The sequence below is a fragment of the Drosophila arizonae genome, chromosome X (genome assembly GCF_054131065.1).
Source record: "Drosophila arizonae isolate 15081-1271.41 chromosome X, UAZ_ARI_1.0, whole genome shotgun sequence".
Taxonomy (NCBI): domain Eukaryota; kingdom Metazoa; phylum Arthropoda; class Insecta; order Diptera; family Drosophilidae; genus Drosophila; species Drosophila arizonae.
In genome coordinates this window covers 2021271-2036679 of record NC_142927.1, presented here as the reverse complement: position 1 = coordinate 2036679, position 15409 = coordinate 2021271, and the positions used below count along the sequence as shown (strand labels likewise).

Below are 15409 nucleotides of genomic sequence, written 5' to 3'. Positions count from 1 at the left end.
GTTGGGATCTGCTTCCCCGTGAACAGAAGTAACTCTGTTTTATGGGTGGCAAGCTCCAATCCTCGAGAGCTGAGCCATGTCTGTGTGCGGATCATGACTTGGGTAAGTCTCTTTTGGGCCTCTATGGTGTTTCTGGCAGTAATGACGGCTGCGATATCATCGGCATAACCAATAAGGAAGGTGTCTTCAGGCATTTCCAGTCTTAGGATGTCGTCGTAGCTGATATTCCACAGGTCTGGTCCCAGGATTGACCCCTGTGCAGCTCCTCCAGTTACTCTGTATCGTTTTGTTCCAGTTTGCGTGGAGTACAGGAGTATTCGATCCTGCAAATAGCTCCTGATCATATTCATGAGGTACTCCGGTATCTGGAAGCGGTGTTCCAAGGAAGTAAGCATATCAGTCCACCTTACACTATTAAAGGCGTTTTTAACGTCCAGCGTTGCTAACAGAACAACTGGGCGCGAGTATGCATTTCCTCTTTGCGTAGCTCTGGCTGCCTGAACCACTTCATCGATAGCTCCCATTGTGGATTTTCCAGCTCTGAACCCATGTTGCCTAGGGCTAAGTCCTCCAGCAGCCTCTACTGCTGCGAGTAGTCTAGGTCTTATGAGCTTTTCTAAAAGCTTCCCAGCTGTGTTTAACATACACAATGGGCGATAAGCCGAGGGTGTATTGGGATCGCCTTTGCCTTTGCTAATGAGCACCAGTCTTTGTTCTTTCCACGCTTCTGGGAATATCCTTTCTTTTAGACATGCGTTATACATCCTAAGTAGAAAAGTGGGACGTCCTGATGCTATCACCTTCAGTATTTCTGCCGGTATATTATCTGGTCCCGGCGCTTTCTTGTTCTTCAGGGAGAGAGCTGCAATGTTGAGTTCTTCCTCGGTGAAATCTGGGACTAAACCATCGAGCTCTACGGGTGCTCGCTCATGCGCCTCGTGGATGTGTGCTGGAAATAGTGTTTCCACTATGTGATCCATCGTGTCATCATCCACGTTTGGCACTGCTCCGTAGTTTCTCAGCTTTTTCATGACTATCTTGTAGCCAAGTCCCCAAGGGTCTTTATTTATATCTTTGCAGAGCTCTTTCCACTTGTCATGCTTACTGCGTGTGATAGCAATCGACAGTTCTTTTCTCGCAATCTTGGCTGCTAACGCTTCCGTCGTGAAATTTCCAGAGCGTCGTGCCCTTGTTAGCCTTCTTCTACATTGTATGCATACTTTCCTTTTTTCTGCAATATCGTGGTTCCACCAGTACGCCTGTCGTCTACCTCCGTGTTTGCTGTGCGTTTTTGGCATCGATACGTTACACGCTCTTTCCATAGCGGTTAGGCTTCTTTCGACCACTTGCTTCGACGTCAATGTGCCGTCGAACTGTCGTTCTCGCCTATCTAATTCAGCTAGTAGTTTGCCTGTATCCACCTTACTTATGTCCCATCTATGAGAAGTCTTTCTTGAGTATGATGGGTGGTTTTGCTGACTGGTATTTTGGAAGTCATATGATATATACTCGTGATCACTTCCCGTGAAGTCATCGAGTATCTTCCAGTCCTTTATCCGATCTACGATGTGTTCGGATCCAAAGGTTACGTCAGGTATTGTGCCTTCACATCCCGGCCTATGGAAGGTAGGTCTGCTTCCTCGGTTTGCTACCACTAACCCGGACCTAGCGGCCATATCCATAATTTTTCGTCCTCTAGAGTTAGTAGACGACATTCCCCAGTCCACTGCTCGTGCATTCAGATCGCCTGCCACAATGAAGGGCTGCCGTCGATCCACGAGGAGATCCTCGATTGCATCGAGTTTATTCTGGAAGGTGCTTATGTCATCGCTAGGGGTTAGGTAGCAACTGACTACTGCGACTTCTCTGAAGCGTGCGTAGACGTAGCAGTTTCCCATCTTGCTTTCTAGTGGCTGTTGTCCACTACTACTGGGGATCCATATGGCCGCAGTCTTGGTGTCGTCCTCTAACCAAACTCCGTTCTCTTTTCGCTTATATTGCTCACTGATGATCACTACATCTATAGCATGTTCTGCTACTATCTGTGTCAAAAGTGCATCTGCCGTTTTGCTCCGGTGTAGATTACCTTGGAGAATTTTCAACATTTTGCTGTAGTTTGTCGTGTGCTTGGGCATTTCTGCGATCCCGGCATGTGATCGACAGAAGTACGCCCCGCATCCGTGCAAATGCAGCATTTTGGTGGTTTTTTGCAGTCTTTCATCTTGTGACCTGATTCACCACATCTAATGCAGATGCCACCACCACTTCTGTCCGGTCCTGTGCAGTTGGTCTGCAGATGGCCGACCCCGAAGCATCTGTAGCATCTGCGGATGGGTTGACACATCCTGGGCCTAGCCCTGACAAAACCAATTTTAATGTCTGAGCTCAGCAACGTCTCCGCTAATTGGCTTTCTAAAGTTACAAAGGCCCTTACTTGCTCTCGACTGTTTGGGGCAGTGACTTTTATGCGCAAGTCCACTGATGAATTATCAAGGACTTGTCGCACTGCCTCAGCCACCTCAGACTCTACAGTTAGTGAGTCTAGATCTCGGATCTCCACTGTCGCTGTAGGCTTTAACTCGGCTACCGTGGCTGTTTTTTTAACGGTAGCCTTTAGTTTTTCAACTAGTTCTGGATGTAACTTTTCCCCTCTGCTCAGTTCTACAAGGAGTGCCCCGGATCGGGTTTTCCTTATGCCTCTCACGTTTGCCTTTTCGTCCTGTTGGATTGTGCTGCGTATGTTTCGTAAAACATCTACGTAGCTTTGTCCACTTTCAGGTTTTATGAGGACTGCTTCTGAACGGGGAGGTTTCTTCTTCTCTTTTTTTGCTGGTTGTTTTACTACTTTCGGCTTTTCTGCGGGTGCCGAAGTAGTCTTTTCCGCTCTTTGTTTCAAAGTCCCTTTTCTGGTGACTTTTTGCCACAAGTTCTGTTGTCCCTTGCAAAGTTTTTTGCCGGACTCAGACTCTAGGGGGCTAGGGGCTTGTCTCTTTTGAATGGTAGGTGTTTCCACCGTTTCCAAGATCCGTGCCTCTGCTGCTGGCTCTAATTGCTTCTGCTTAGTTGCTTCAGCTTCCAGTTTCTTCCAGGAGTTCCTACAGTGTCCTAGGATATCGAGTAGTTCGTCTAGGTCGGATACCCCGCTTTTAACATCCAGACTGATGTTTTTTTGTTTAGCGACAGCGGTCTTTATGCGCCGCAGCGCCTGGCGACATTTTAGAATGGCATCCTCTTCCTCGGCCCGGAGTTTCAACATGTACTCATGCCTTGGAGAGATTACCGCCTCTGCAACAGTGTTTGGGACACCTACTTCAGCGGCAGCGGTTTTTGGAGTTTCCTCCACACTTCTTGGCGCCTGCGCTACAGGGCTCCTTTGCATTTTTGAGCTTTTGCCAAAGCCCAGCCGTGGGTCCGTGAAACGGGCCTCGCTCTCTTCCAGTGGTGTTCCACTGATTGTTTTTTTGGTTGTTGGGGTCTTTCTAAATTCCATTTTAAGGGGTCCCGACTCCAAGCCGCTATCTTAGATCGGGTGTACAGTTACTCAAACAATCCTCATGGTTATCTGTGCATAGCAGGGAGGCCATGCGAGGGTTGACTTTGGTCCTTATGGGAGCCAATGTTCAGAGCCAGGATCTTGCACAAATTAAGGATATATATCAACTTAAACCTGTACCACCAATGAAGAATCAGTTGGTGACGATCTTCGAACGTACTTGGAGGCCTGCCAGGGTTTTAACGGGACGGAGGCAGCTGCAGCATTGACCTAGGAGCCATTTCCGCAGGATGTCACTCCTGCTTACTGAGGTCCTAGAATGCGACAGCTGTCAGCCCAGGGGCAAACATTTCAGAAATCGTGTATTTTTCGAAGTCAGGGGTCGGTCAAAGATTTCACTTTAGTAAGTTCTATCTTTCTATTTCTTCTAAAGTCGCTGCACACATTAGTTCACGATTGGTCGGCTGCCCAATCGCTATCCAGTGGGGCCGATCGTGGAGGCTGTGTGTCAACTTGAATTACCAGTGACAAGGATTGCTATTGAAAGTCTCTAGACGAGCAACGTAGCGTTGCCTTGTTTTCGTAACCCCATCCCACCATAATAATAATAATAATAATAATAATAATAATAATAATAATAATAATAATAATAATAATAATAATAATAATAATAATAATAATAATAATAATAATATTAATAATAATAATAATAATAATAATAAAAATCATTTCCCAATTGTTTTAATTTCACAAAAATTTGATCAATATTTTTAAATAAAATATTTCCCAGTTTCTTATTTTTGTTTGCAAAGCTCATCTCTTACGTTTCAGCTCCGTTTTTCTCACTGTTTGTTCACATTAAATAAAAAATGCAAAATATATTGCCAACTTTTTACGGGTCAAACTATATGAATGAAATATTCAATAAGATTACGTAGTAAGCGCTTTGTAGTGCCATCAACTTCACTTCTATGCCATAATTTGATAGAATTGACTTGAATTGAGTCTCAAATTGATTATTTTCAGTGAGCTACCGCGAACCTTAGCTAACGCTTGCATGATCTTACGGTAAGGTAATTATATGAAAATTTGCTTACGCTGTGCGCTTACGTAACGTAATGCATGAATTTCATGCTACATTGCAATGTAAAATATTTCATGCTCAACTTGACTGTTTTTTTCCATTGGAGTATTTCTGCTTATATTGCTATATTATACGTTTTATTATTACGTTACATAACGTAACGCATAACGTGTTAAGACACTTATTTACCATTACCATTAAAGACTAGACGTACAGCTATATACACAATATATACAAGTAGCACAACTTTCGTAAGTGTGACGTAAAGTCAACTCACGTAACGTAAGGCAACGTAATGCGTAAGTTATTGAAGTGCATATTTGGATTATGCCATTAAATTTTCCATTTCCATACGCTAGAATCTCTTTGAGTAGCACATAAGAAAAATATGTCAAAATAAATCTAAAGCTATAACGTAATGTGCGTAAGTGTATTTACGACCGGCTGTGTATATGTGCGTGTGTGTGCGGCTGTGTGTTCTTGAATTGCCGCACATATTTTAGATGAAGGCACTTTGAAATTGGGAATGCATGCATTATTTTTTGCTAGAACGCCCAGCAAATTTATGTACGCGTCTATCTCTGACTCACTAAACCAACCTCCAGCATTTTCCAGCTCCCTCTCTCTCTCTCTCTCATCTCCTTTCACCCCTTAATCCAGTATATCCCAGAACAATTTCACGTCGAGTCTTGTCTTTGGCTCTAGCGCGCTGCCTGAGCAGCCTTTCAAATGTCATATGAAATTTTTCGCGCTTGACTGTTGCAGAATGCGTATGTGTGTGTGAGTGTGTGTGTGTGAGTGTATACATATATATGTATGTAGCGTGTATGTGTTTGTGTGCTTGCAATTTTTGTGCTAGAACATTTTGTGTGCGCGCCTGATCTTATGATAGCTTCATCTGCCCCGCCTCTTCGAGTCTCTGCCCCAAGCTCTATCTCCATCTATCTGCACTTTTAACCGCACCATCTCCTCCTTCTGTGGCCCCCTCCAGCTGCCTGCTACTAACTACAAGCTGACTGTCGCTATAATTTTCCAAAAGGATTTACAATGCTAAAATTACTTCCTATGCCATTCGACCTTGTCGTCGTTACGTCCCACCAGGCATCGCCTCAGCCTCAGCCTCAGCCTCTATCTCCTCCCCAGTTTCAGTCTCAGTCTCCTCTTGCGACTTAGCTGTAGCAGCAGCTGCCTCCTCCTAAATGCGCATCCTATTTTTTCGCGTATGTGTCGCGTGCTTTTCCTTCAGTTCGCAACTAAGCGCAAATCCTCACAACGAACTGTTTACATCTAGTTCGGATTGGGGATTGAAACGTCTTGTGCTCTGCGAATGCGCGTTCGTTCACCAACTGCACGGAGCGAGCATATTGGTGTCTGGGTACTTTAAGCCGATCGAAAATGGCAATTCGATGCTGTGAAAGCGTATGTCAGTGGCAAAGGGAGTTAGGATCGGCCTGACAACAGCAAAGTCGATCTTGGCAAGTTCATAACCTCGTCTGCCCCTACGGTTGAATTGATCAATCTAGGCTAATGGAGTAGTTAGACACTTTTCAATCCAAATATATCAATTCCATTCCAACCGTTCATCTATAAATCATTAAACATATCTAATATCGATAAATATCGATGAGTATATTCGGCTGACTTTACAGCCATAGCTTGAAGACTTTTAAACCTAGAGTCTTAGAGCTTTGTCCGATGTACTGTATATAGTACTCAAATATTTTGAGCTTGGTAGAGTAGTTAAATCTTGAAATTTGATGCCTTCATCTATTTGGCTATCATACACCCTCACTCATTCAATTCATAACCATAACCAAGCTCTTCTGAAACTTATTTAACTTAGTGTGAGGCTGTGTAAGAGTCGAGCTACTAGATGTGTGCAGGGTATTTGCTAGTCAGGCATTTCCGACTAAAACACGTTTACTTCTTTTACTTTTTTTTTTTTGGAGCTTTCGATAGGCACCCTTGTGTATTTAGTTTGTAGGCGTGCTAATGTATGTGTGTGTGTGTGTGTGTGTCTGTGGCTGTGTGTGTGGGCTTTTGTCATCCTTCGGCTGCTTTGGCCGCTGCTCCACACGGCCTGAAACGACCCACTCAGCAGCAGCTGGTGCCGCAATTTCGCAGTGCCAGCTGCAAGTCGCTGTTCCCGTTGCCTTTTGAACTTTAATATGCAACTGTGTGTGTGTGTGTATGTGTGTGCACAAGCCAAGGGATAGCTCCATTTTACAAAGGCGTTGATATGTAAACACACACAGAGACACACACACGCCCACACAGAGACACACAGAGCCACACACACACACATACAGGGACTAATACACATGCTTTGCATACGGAAAGCCCTCTTGTCGATGTAATTCCCCATTTATAATTTACTGTCGTCGATTTATAAATGAGCCGATGCCATCAACGTTTGCCAGCTTTGCAGCTGTATTACTGTGTGTGTGTGTGCGTGTATTTGTTGCATGCGCCACCATTTTGGGACGCCTGAGAGGCAAGTGCTTAACATAATTTTAGGCGCATTTTGTGGCATTAACAGAGACGAAAGGCAAGCGATTGTCCCAGCTCCCTCTGCTATACACTGTAAAAAAAACTTGGCCCATTCAATTACAATCAACAATAGCAGGCGAGCTTAAAGCTGTTGAAATGTTCAGGCAGTTTTCTAAAAGCCTTACAGAGCCTTGTTAAATGAAATGCGGTTATTGAAATCCCATTTAAAGCACGTCAACTGCTTGAAATTCCCATTTATTAAAGTTTTTTAAACATTGCAATAAAATCTCTTGCAGAAGACTTCAAGTTTCCAAAAGCTTTCGTTTACTTTACATATGTAAATATTCAAGGCGTATGCCTAACTGTTCGGATATGTTTTAGGTTCCCTTGATAACATAAACATCGTAAAGATTCAACTTTCATCAAATTTGAGTATATTAGATATAGAAAGAGAGATACAAAGAGATAAAAACACTAACAAACTTGAGTTTTCAGAAGAATTTCAAATATTTATGTGTATAAATAAATTTATGGATTGCAAAAAGTTACATAGCTCACATATAATGGAGAATTTTAAGGTATATATAAGACAAGCGCTGTAAAAAGCTCGCATACACTTCCAATACTAGCTCAATTTAAAGCGAGCTTTAATATACTTAAACAAAAAGCTCACAAAATCACTCGCATGTGTCCAGTTTCAGCTGCTCAAGCATAGTCAGTATTCAATTCCTTTCAACAAATATGCTTTAGTACATGAGAATATATGATTGGTTTAGTTAATAATTTGCTTAAACAATTTTGTGCAGTGTATACGCTTAAGAGTCTCGCAGGTGTGTTACATACAGCTTCTAAGCCATTCCCAGTCTGACCCAGCCTGACCCTGAGCACTGGCTTAAGTGTTCTGCAGACATGTGCCGCAGCTCGCACTCTCCCAGCTGTCTAATTACAAATTTATATAGTGCGGCTTAGCATTCAAAGTCTCGAGAGTTTCATTTGATTTCTCATCAAATACCTCAGCACTACTCAGGCAGGTCAAGTTCTATATGCATTTGCATACATATATTATATATAGGATACCTAAGCATATCTGCTCGCAGCTACTGCGTGTCAGATGGAAGCAGCGCTATTCGAGTGACAGGGCTTATGACAGGCATCTTTAATGATGGCCTTATAGCTGAGGGCCCTTCGTGTACTGTCCACACACACATAAATTAGGCAATGCTCTGAGATGATCTTTAAGCTTTCAATTAAATGTGAAAGCAACACCAATGCAAGCTGCTCAAAAAGCTCAATGTAGGCTGCAAGCATTTGAAAAGCTTCTTAAAGCTCTCTGTTACATCTACAGCTGGGGAATGATATTTTCATTTTAGAGTATGCTAGAGCAAGTAGAATAGTAGTATAAGAAATATACTACTAAAATGATTATAGAAATTTTTAAATAGCTTTTACTTTAAGTCAATTTGTCAGCATTTTAGTCGACTGCTTCATTAAATTTCCACTTTAGTGTTGCACTACTAAAGAAGCTTTCAAGTTAAGGCGTTGCACAAACTTCTTCGTACTAATTCATTAATAGCTGCGCAATCTATTTTAAGCATATGCACAAAGCTTTTTGTAATTTGTTAAATTCAACGACAGCTGTCTCTCTCCTTCTCCTTCTCCCTCTCTCTCTCACCTTTGTCTTTCTCTGTCCTACTCTAGTTGGAAAACTTATAAAATTATGATACCCAGAAAGCAACAAATTTTAATTGCAAGAAAATTTTCGTAATTCACGCGCACACGAGACAGAGACATAGATAAAGTCATATGTGTGTGTGTGTATGGTTGAGGGTAGTCAAAGGGGCCAAGGGCGGTGCAAGGAGGAATACTTTTGCAAAAGGGGCGTGGCAATGTTGTAAAACAAGCCAAGACCAAAAACACAAACCAAAAGCTCGTTTAAGCGTAGCAGCCCAGTAGGGGATAGCCCAGGGGGGGTGGCTAAGCGTGTGGGGGTTGAGCAGATGGAGGCTAACAATTTTGGGTGCACAACTATGCAACTGATTGCATGTGTGTGTGCGTGTGTGCGTGTGTGCCTGTGCGTGTGTAAGTTATAAATTTATTTAGCCAACGCGCGTATAGCGCATAAATTTCAGAACGCAAGCTGCTTAAGGGTTGCCAAAACCTACGCCGCCCGCCCCTGCTCCGGCTAGAGTTATAGCCAACAAATGCGGGGCGCTTTGGTCTGTGTGAAAAATTGAAATTTATAGTTATTGTAAGCCCCACACACACACACACACACACACACACACTCGCGTGAACACAGCGTGAAAGAACACCTTGTTGTCGTGTTTTGTTGTTGGCGAATTACCCGCAGACAAAATAATAATGTAATAATAATTTTTCCAACTCGTTAACACATGAAACGTGTGTTACACATGCACGAACTGAGCTGCGAACTGCGAACTGCGAACTGTGCGACCCAAAGACCGCCAAGGACCAAACACCAAGGATCACAGACCACAGCGAGAAAAAAACCGAGCGAAACCGTTCAAGTTGTCAGTGTTCGACGGGAGGATACCCTGAAAATCAATTCAAGTTGAAGTCTTTGAAGAGAGAGACCCACGATGGACGGGCGGACGAACGAAGGAAGGGACGGGCAAACAAACGGACGGCTGGGGGAACAAACTGACGGACGGAATGGCGGATGAACGAACGGATGGGCGGCAAAAGAACGAACGAGCAGGACGGTCAGGCAAGCGGACGGACAAATAACACAACGTCAACATAGCATAACGAAGAGCTGGAAAGATGAACGAACTATGGACAAGAGACGGCACGGAAAGACAGAGAGGCGGATACGTGGAACATATGTAGCTAGATAGACTCGAATTCCGGTACCTGATCCATAATACATGTATTTTCTGCACTCATCCGTTACATACCTGCGGCCAACAACAATAATACCCTGCTGGACAATCGGCATGCGTACAGGGTATAAAAACCATCGCCCAGCAGCTGAACCGTAGAGCTCACCTTACCTTGCTTCCACTCCGGCTTGAAAGTTCTTCGCATTTTGACCGGCACACAGAAATCGTGTGTGGATTAGATGCAACTCTAGTGTGAATTAATGATGCGCGTCGGAATGTGGAAGCTATGCGGACGACAGAGAATAAACAAAGGGAACCTGTGGCAGAATGTAGGACCAGGCAGTACGGGAAATACGCGAAGCAGAGCGCGATTAAGGCACATGTGGCTGATAGGAGAGGTCATTAAAGCTGGCCATTATTTGTGCTAAGTTAAAGTTTTACAGTCAAGCCCAAGGAAATATGCATATCCACGAGGATATTATCTCGCCCTGATATAGATTACGCCCAAGCTCGCAGACTCTAACTGGTATTCTCTCTCTCTCTCTCTCTCTCTCTCTCTCTCTCTCTCTCTCTCTCTCTCTCTTTCTCTCTCTCTCGCTCTATCGCATTTAGACACTCAACAGTAGCCAGAGAGTGAGCTCTCCCATATCCTAGATGATCCATTGTAATTCGTGGATATCCATTTCCGTTTCACCTACTTTCAATTGGCGCAATCAGCCACACAACACAAACTTATTATTCAAACTAAACTGAAAAGTCAAGGAATTGGCGCAATCAGAGCAGCTAACTTTGATTTAAGCCGAACTAAACGATGTGATCTAAAAATATTGTATTTGATTTATTCAATGCTTGGCATTCTGTGGTAGATTCATTTCTCAGAGTTTGCCTTATTTCATTTTCATTTCCATTTTCGTTTTCATTCGGGCACAAAGCACAAGAGTCTAACATGGCAACCGCAGCAGCTGCCTTCCGACTCTTCTCGTTGCCCATTGACGAGAGTGGGTAAGCATGGGGTAGATTGGTTCTGTGCGAGTGCATGCCAATGGCTAAAGGTGGTTTATGGTCGATAGCATAAATTGATTCTGTATTTATCTATTCTATCTATGCCAGCAATCTAGGCCTGCTATAAGTCGACTTGATCTTATATTAGTGATCTTTAAATAGTATGGTCTTGGTACATAGTATAGTAAATTTACTATAAGTTATACTTAAGCCTCATTCTCTCATAGATATGCACTCGAAATGTCAAACATATCGTCCTCCTAAATGAAAAGTTACAGTAAAACAACCCTCACAAACTACAGGAAAACCCTGTGAGTGTGTGAGTATAAGAAGTCTATAATAAAGAAGTCGGATCAGAGCTCGGCTTTACGCTTAGGGTAACTGCACGTCGAGTACTTCAGTCTAGAGCTAGCTTAGTTGTTGCTTTTTCTGCCTGGTTTTTTCTTGTGCATTCGAGCTTTATTCGCAGCTTTCCTTTCTCTGACAGCGCACAGAAAAAGTGAACGAAAAACGAGAAACGAGCTGCAATAAGAAATAAAAATCCATTTGTATAGAGCGCTATCAGTGAGTTGCCCAGTTGGCTGGCTGCCTGGACTTCTGTTGTCCTGTAGTCCTGTTGGAGCCTGTTGTCCCGTTGTCCTGCCTGAACTAGAATAAAATAATTGAATTCAATTTATCGGCATAAATTGCTTTAATTAAAACTGAAAAACAATGCGCAGCAAATAAAACCGTAAACCGAATAGATGGCATACTCTTCTTACCTGGGCTTCGTTCGTATTTCCGTCTTAGAGTAGTTCAATTTTAGATATAACAGATTTATTCATATAGCATATATAGCTGGGCTCATAAGTTTATTTCTTTTTAGTTTTAGTTCCATTAGAAACCACACAATATTTCTTTTAAATATATTAGCCTTTAATATTTATCACTCCAAAAAGTATTACATAGTTATTTAATTCATAATCAACTACTTTCGACTCGGAAAGATATAGTATATAGTATATAGCAACCTGTACCCGCAGCAGCTCCAATATAACATGATTGATTGTTCAAAACCCACGGGTTCTGTCTCAAAATAGGCGTTACATTCATATGTGCGTTTATTCGGGATGTGGGTGCAACAATGGGTGTAAACATATCGATTTTTCTCCATGTGTAGGTAGATGTATGTACATATATATATATATATATATAATAATATAGTAATACATACACATATATATATATACATACTGCACTAGGTATAACCAATATCATTCTAAATTAAACGTGTACGATGCCATAGAATCAATGTCCTCTGTCTTTTCTTAGTGTCGAGAGCCGAGCGAAAATCCAAAAAATTGTTTTACTACAAAAAGGTACCAAAATGAAAATTTCTTTGTGAAAGATAACTGAAGGAAGTGTTCGATAGATGGTCCTGGTAGCTTTCACTCGGTCGCTCTAAAGACTTGCCAAGATCTTGGCAATGAGCTCATCCGTCTGCTGAACGAACGATTCTAGAGGAACAATTTGTTGATCGGGCGGTATCTGACGTGTTTCAGTATCTAAATCCATAGTCAGTTGGTCCACGTCCGAATCGGAATTAGTCCGTGGCAGTGAAATCGCACGCGCATGAGCCATACCATCCAATTCGATGCCCTGCAACTGTGTTACGTCCGGCTGCAAGGAGCTGTTGATACTTTCCAATGCACTTGCATAGATTGAGAAGGGATATGGCTCGGCATTCTGCCCGAAACCGGGACCATCGCTTAGCGAACTGGCCGACGAGGTGAAGGCCAGAGTGTCCTGCTGATCCCACTGGCTGTAATAGGAGAACGGGATGGTACGATTGGGACCTTCCACCTCGAGAGCAGCAAATAGGCTACGGCGAAAGTCAAAATGTTCGTAGGAATGACGCCAGGCGTATCGCTCTTCCTGTGCAGTCTGAGGGGGTAGATCGCCGACAAGACGACGGAACGGACGGCTGAGCTCCGTTTCAAAGGAGCGATCCTCACGGTATTGCCAGGCATTGAGATCCTCGCTGTCGTAGCTTAGCTCCGAGCGTACATCCTCGATCTCGCCATTCGTGCCGCACGAGCCAAGGTCCCACTCATCATCGTCCGCCTGGGCCGTCTCGTTGGGCAAGTGACCCCAGCCGGTGTTAAGGCGCGTGGCCAGGCCACTGGCGTGAGCCCGCAGCTGACGCACCATGTATGCATCAAATGAGTCATCGTCCCCGAAGTCGCTCTCCCAGCTCTCCTCGCCGGCCGGCTCGTCATCGTTGTCCTCATCGCTGCTGGTCAGCGACCAAAACTGCTGCGGAGTCTCCTCAAAGCTGGGCCCCAAAAAGACTGAGCTCTGTATTTCGGAATCACTGGAGCTCGAGTCTGAATCGCTTTTCATCTGCGCATCATCGAAGTCATCGAAGCCAACGAAGTCCCCAACCGAATTCTGCGCCTCCGCAATCCGTAAATCCAACTGCATATCATCATCTGAGTCGCTGCTCACATCCTCGTAGATCTGCAATTGCTCCGGCTCCGGCTCCGGCTCCGGCTCTGGCTCCGGCTCTGGCTCCAGCTCCAGCTCCAGCGGATCCCCTTCCTGCTCGCCCATTGATTCATTAGGCACGAAACATTGCTCAGCAACCTGAACCGAGTGCTGGACCCGGTCCAGCATCGACTGCAGAGTCTGGCTCGTGACGCGTATATCCTGCATCAAGGCGGGCAGCTCTGAGGCTCGCTCCGGCACTACCCAACCGAAAACGTTGTCCAGTATGCGAGCGGTGCGCATCACATAATTGCAATAGTGCTCCACCATGCGAAATATGGCCGTCGGATGGAAGAAGCGGCCGTCGACAAGAGAGCGCGGCGAGAACAGCTGCAGGGAGGTGCTTGGCAGCTCCAGCGGATTCATCATTAGCTGCTGCAAGATGTTGCCGACGGGCTCGCGCGCCTGCATCAAATTGCGGATCAGCTCGGGACTAACGGTGAAATTGTGAATGGTATTCGCATAGTGTTGGCCATTGTGAATCATCAGCGTGGAGATGCACCAGCTGGCGGTGACTCTATTCTCAGGATCCGAGTCCAGTTCCAGTACCGACTCCGGCGATATATGGATATGCATTGTGGTTCCGGGCGACACCTGAATGGTGAACATACAGTTTTCCGATTGGCGCAACAGGCTTGTTGTCTCACGCAGCATCTTCTCCTGATCGGTCTCCTCGGTTGGCTCCTCCTTAAGGTTGATTGCACGATCTCCCTCGTCCATGCTTGAGCTGATATATGTATCCCTTGTCTTTATCGATATGATTCAGTAATTCTCTTTCGTGTCTCTTGAGCTGTTACAAAACCAAAAAAAAAAAAAAAACAAAAAAAACAAAAAAAAAAAAACGTTTTTACCCAATTAGATTTCCAATCACTTTTCAATTGCCGGCAATGCACATGCGCAGCCCTTTTGCACTCCCCCCGCCCACGGGCCACTTTTAATTTACGTTTATTTTCCGTTCAATTAAAGGAACATGCCCCACGGCAAATTGAATTAAGCCTCGCACTTACACTTACCAATGTTTGTCTTCTATTTATTTATTTTAGGCTGTGGCTTTCCACGCGTAAATTTGTGTGCTTCAATTTGTAGTTATGGGGCTAGTAATTGTTTTTTTGGAGTTCTTTTCAAAAGTGGTTTTTCGTTTTTTTTTTGATTTTTTGATTTTTTTTTTTGGTTGTCAAAAAATTAGGTTTAGTTTGCTATTAGGAATTTACTGAACGGTCACACTGAACTGCTTCCCCATACAACTGAAATGAACGAGAAATGTTATCGTTCCACGAACTTGGCCAGCCTACTACGGTATGCAATAAATTTGAACCACATACATATGTATATACCAGATAGTTGGAATCAAATTTAATGGCCAATAAGTCAATTTACAATTCATGAGAAATGCATACAAAACGCATATAAAATACAAATATGATTATGTTCATGATTAAAAATAAAATTAATTATATATATAATATAAAATAATGTACATTCATCTTAAATCAATAAACATTTTAGTTAATTATTTTATTTGATGAATAACATAATTTAATTTATCGATGCTAAAAGTTACATAAATTAGCTCGCATTGCATTTGCTTTAAGTTAGCAGCGCCTGCTCAATTCGCCGCACATATTAAATTCGCCCTGCGTTGGCTTTCGCTAATTTAGCTTTGGCGTGTGTATGTGTATGTATGCATATAGCTAACGCTATGCATACATATGCATATGTATGTATATGCATGCAGATTCACACATACAGAGGACAACCCCTGGTTTTACAAGTACTTTCGTGATTGATTTCTCCACTTGTTCCGCTCGCATAATTCAATCAGCGCGCGCCTGTTACGGCTTGAGCATATTTGCGCATTTTCGGGTGCTAATGGAATTTTAACACAAATTAGTTGTATTGCTTATTGCTTAAATGCCAGCAAGTAATTTGGTAATGTCAAAGCCAAAAGTTGACCTGCGGCATTTCAGCTGT

General features: G+C 43.4%; 1 protein-coding gene across 1 annotated transcript; it reads right to left on the bottom strand.

Annotated features, from left to right (window-relative positions):
- Positions 1 to 11744: 11744 nt before the first annotated feature.
- LOC149267783 (uncharacterized) lies at positions 11745 to 14703 on the bottom strand. The gene is made up of 2 exons (XM_089474474.1): positions 14452 to 14703; positions 11745 to 14228 (listed from the first exon to the last, which is right to left on the bottom strand). The coding sequence occupies exon 2, from the start codon at positions 14156 to 14158 to the stop codon at positions 12353 to 12355; it is 1806 nt and encodes a 601-aa protein (XP_089330600.1). The 5' UTR covers positions 14159 to 14228; positions 14452 to 14703; the 3' UTR covers positions 11745 to 12352.
- Between the last annotated feature and the right edge of the window lie 706 nt (positions 14704 to 15409).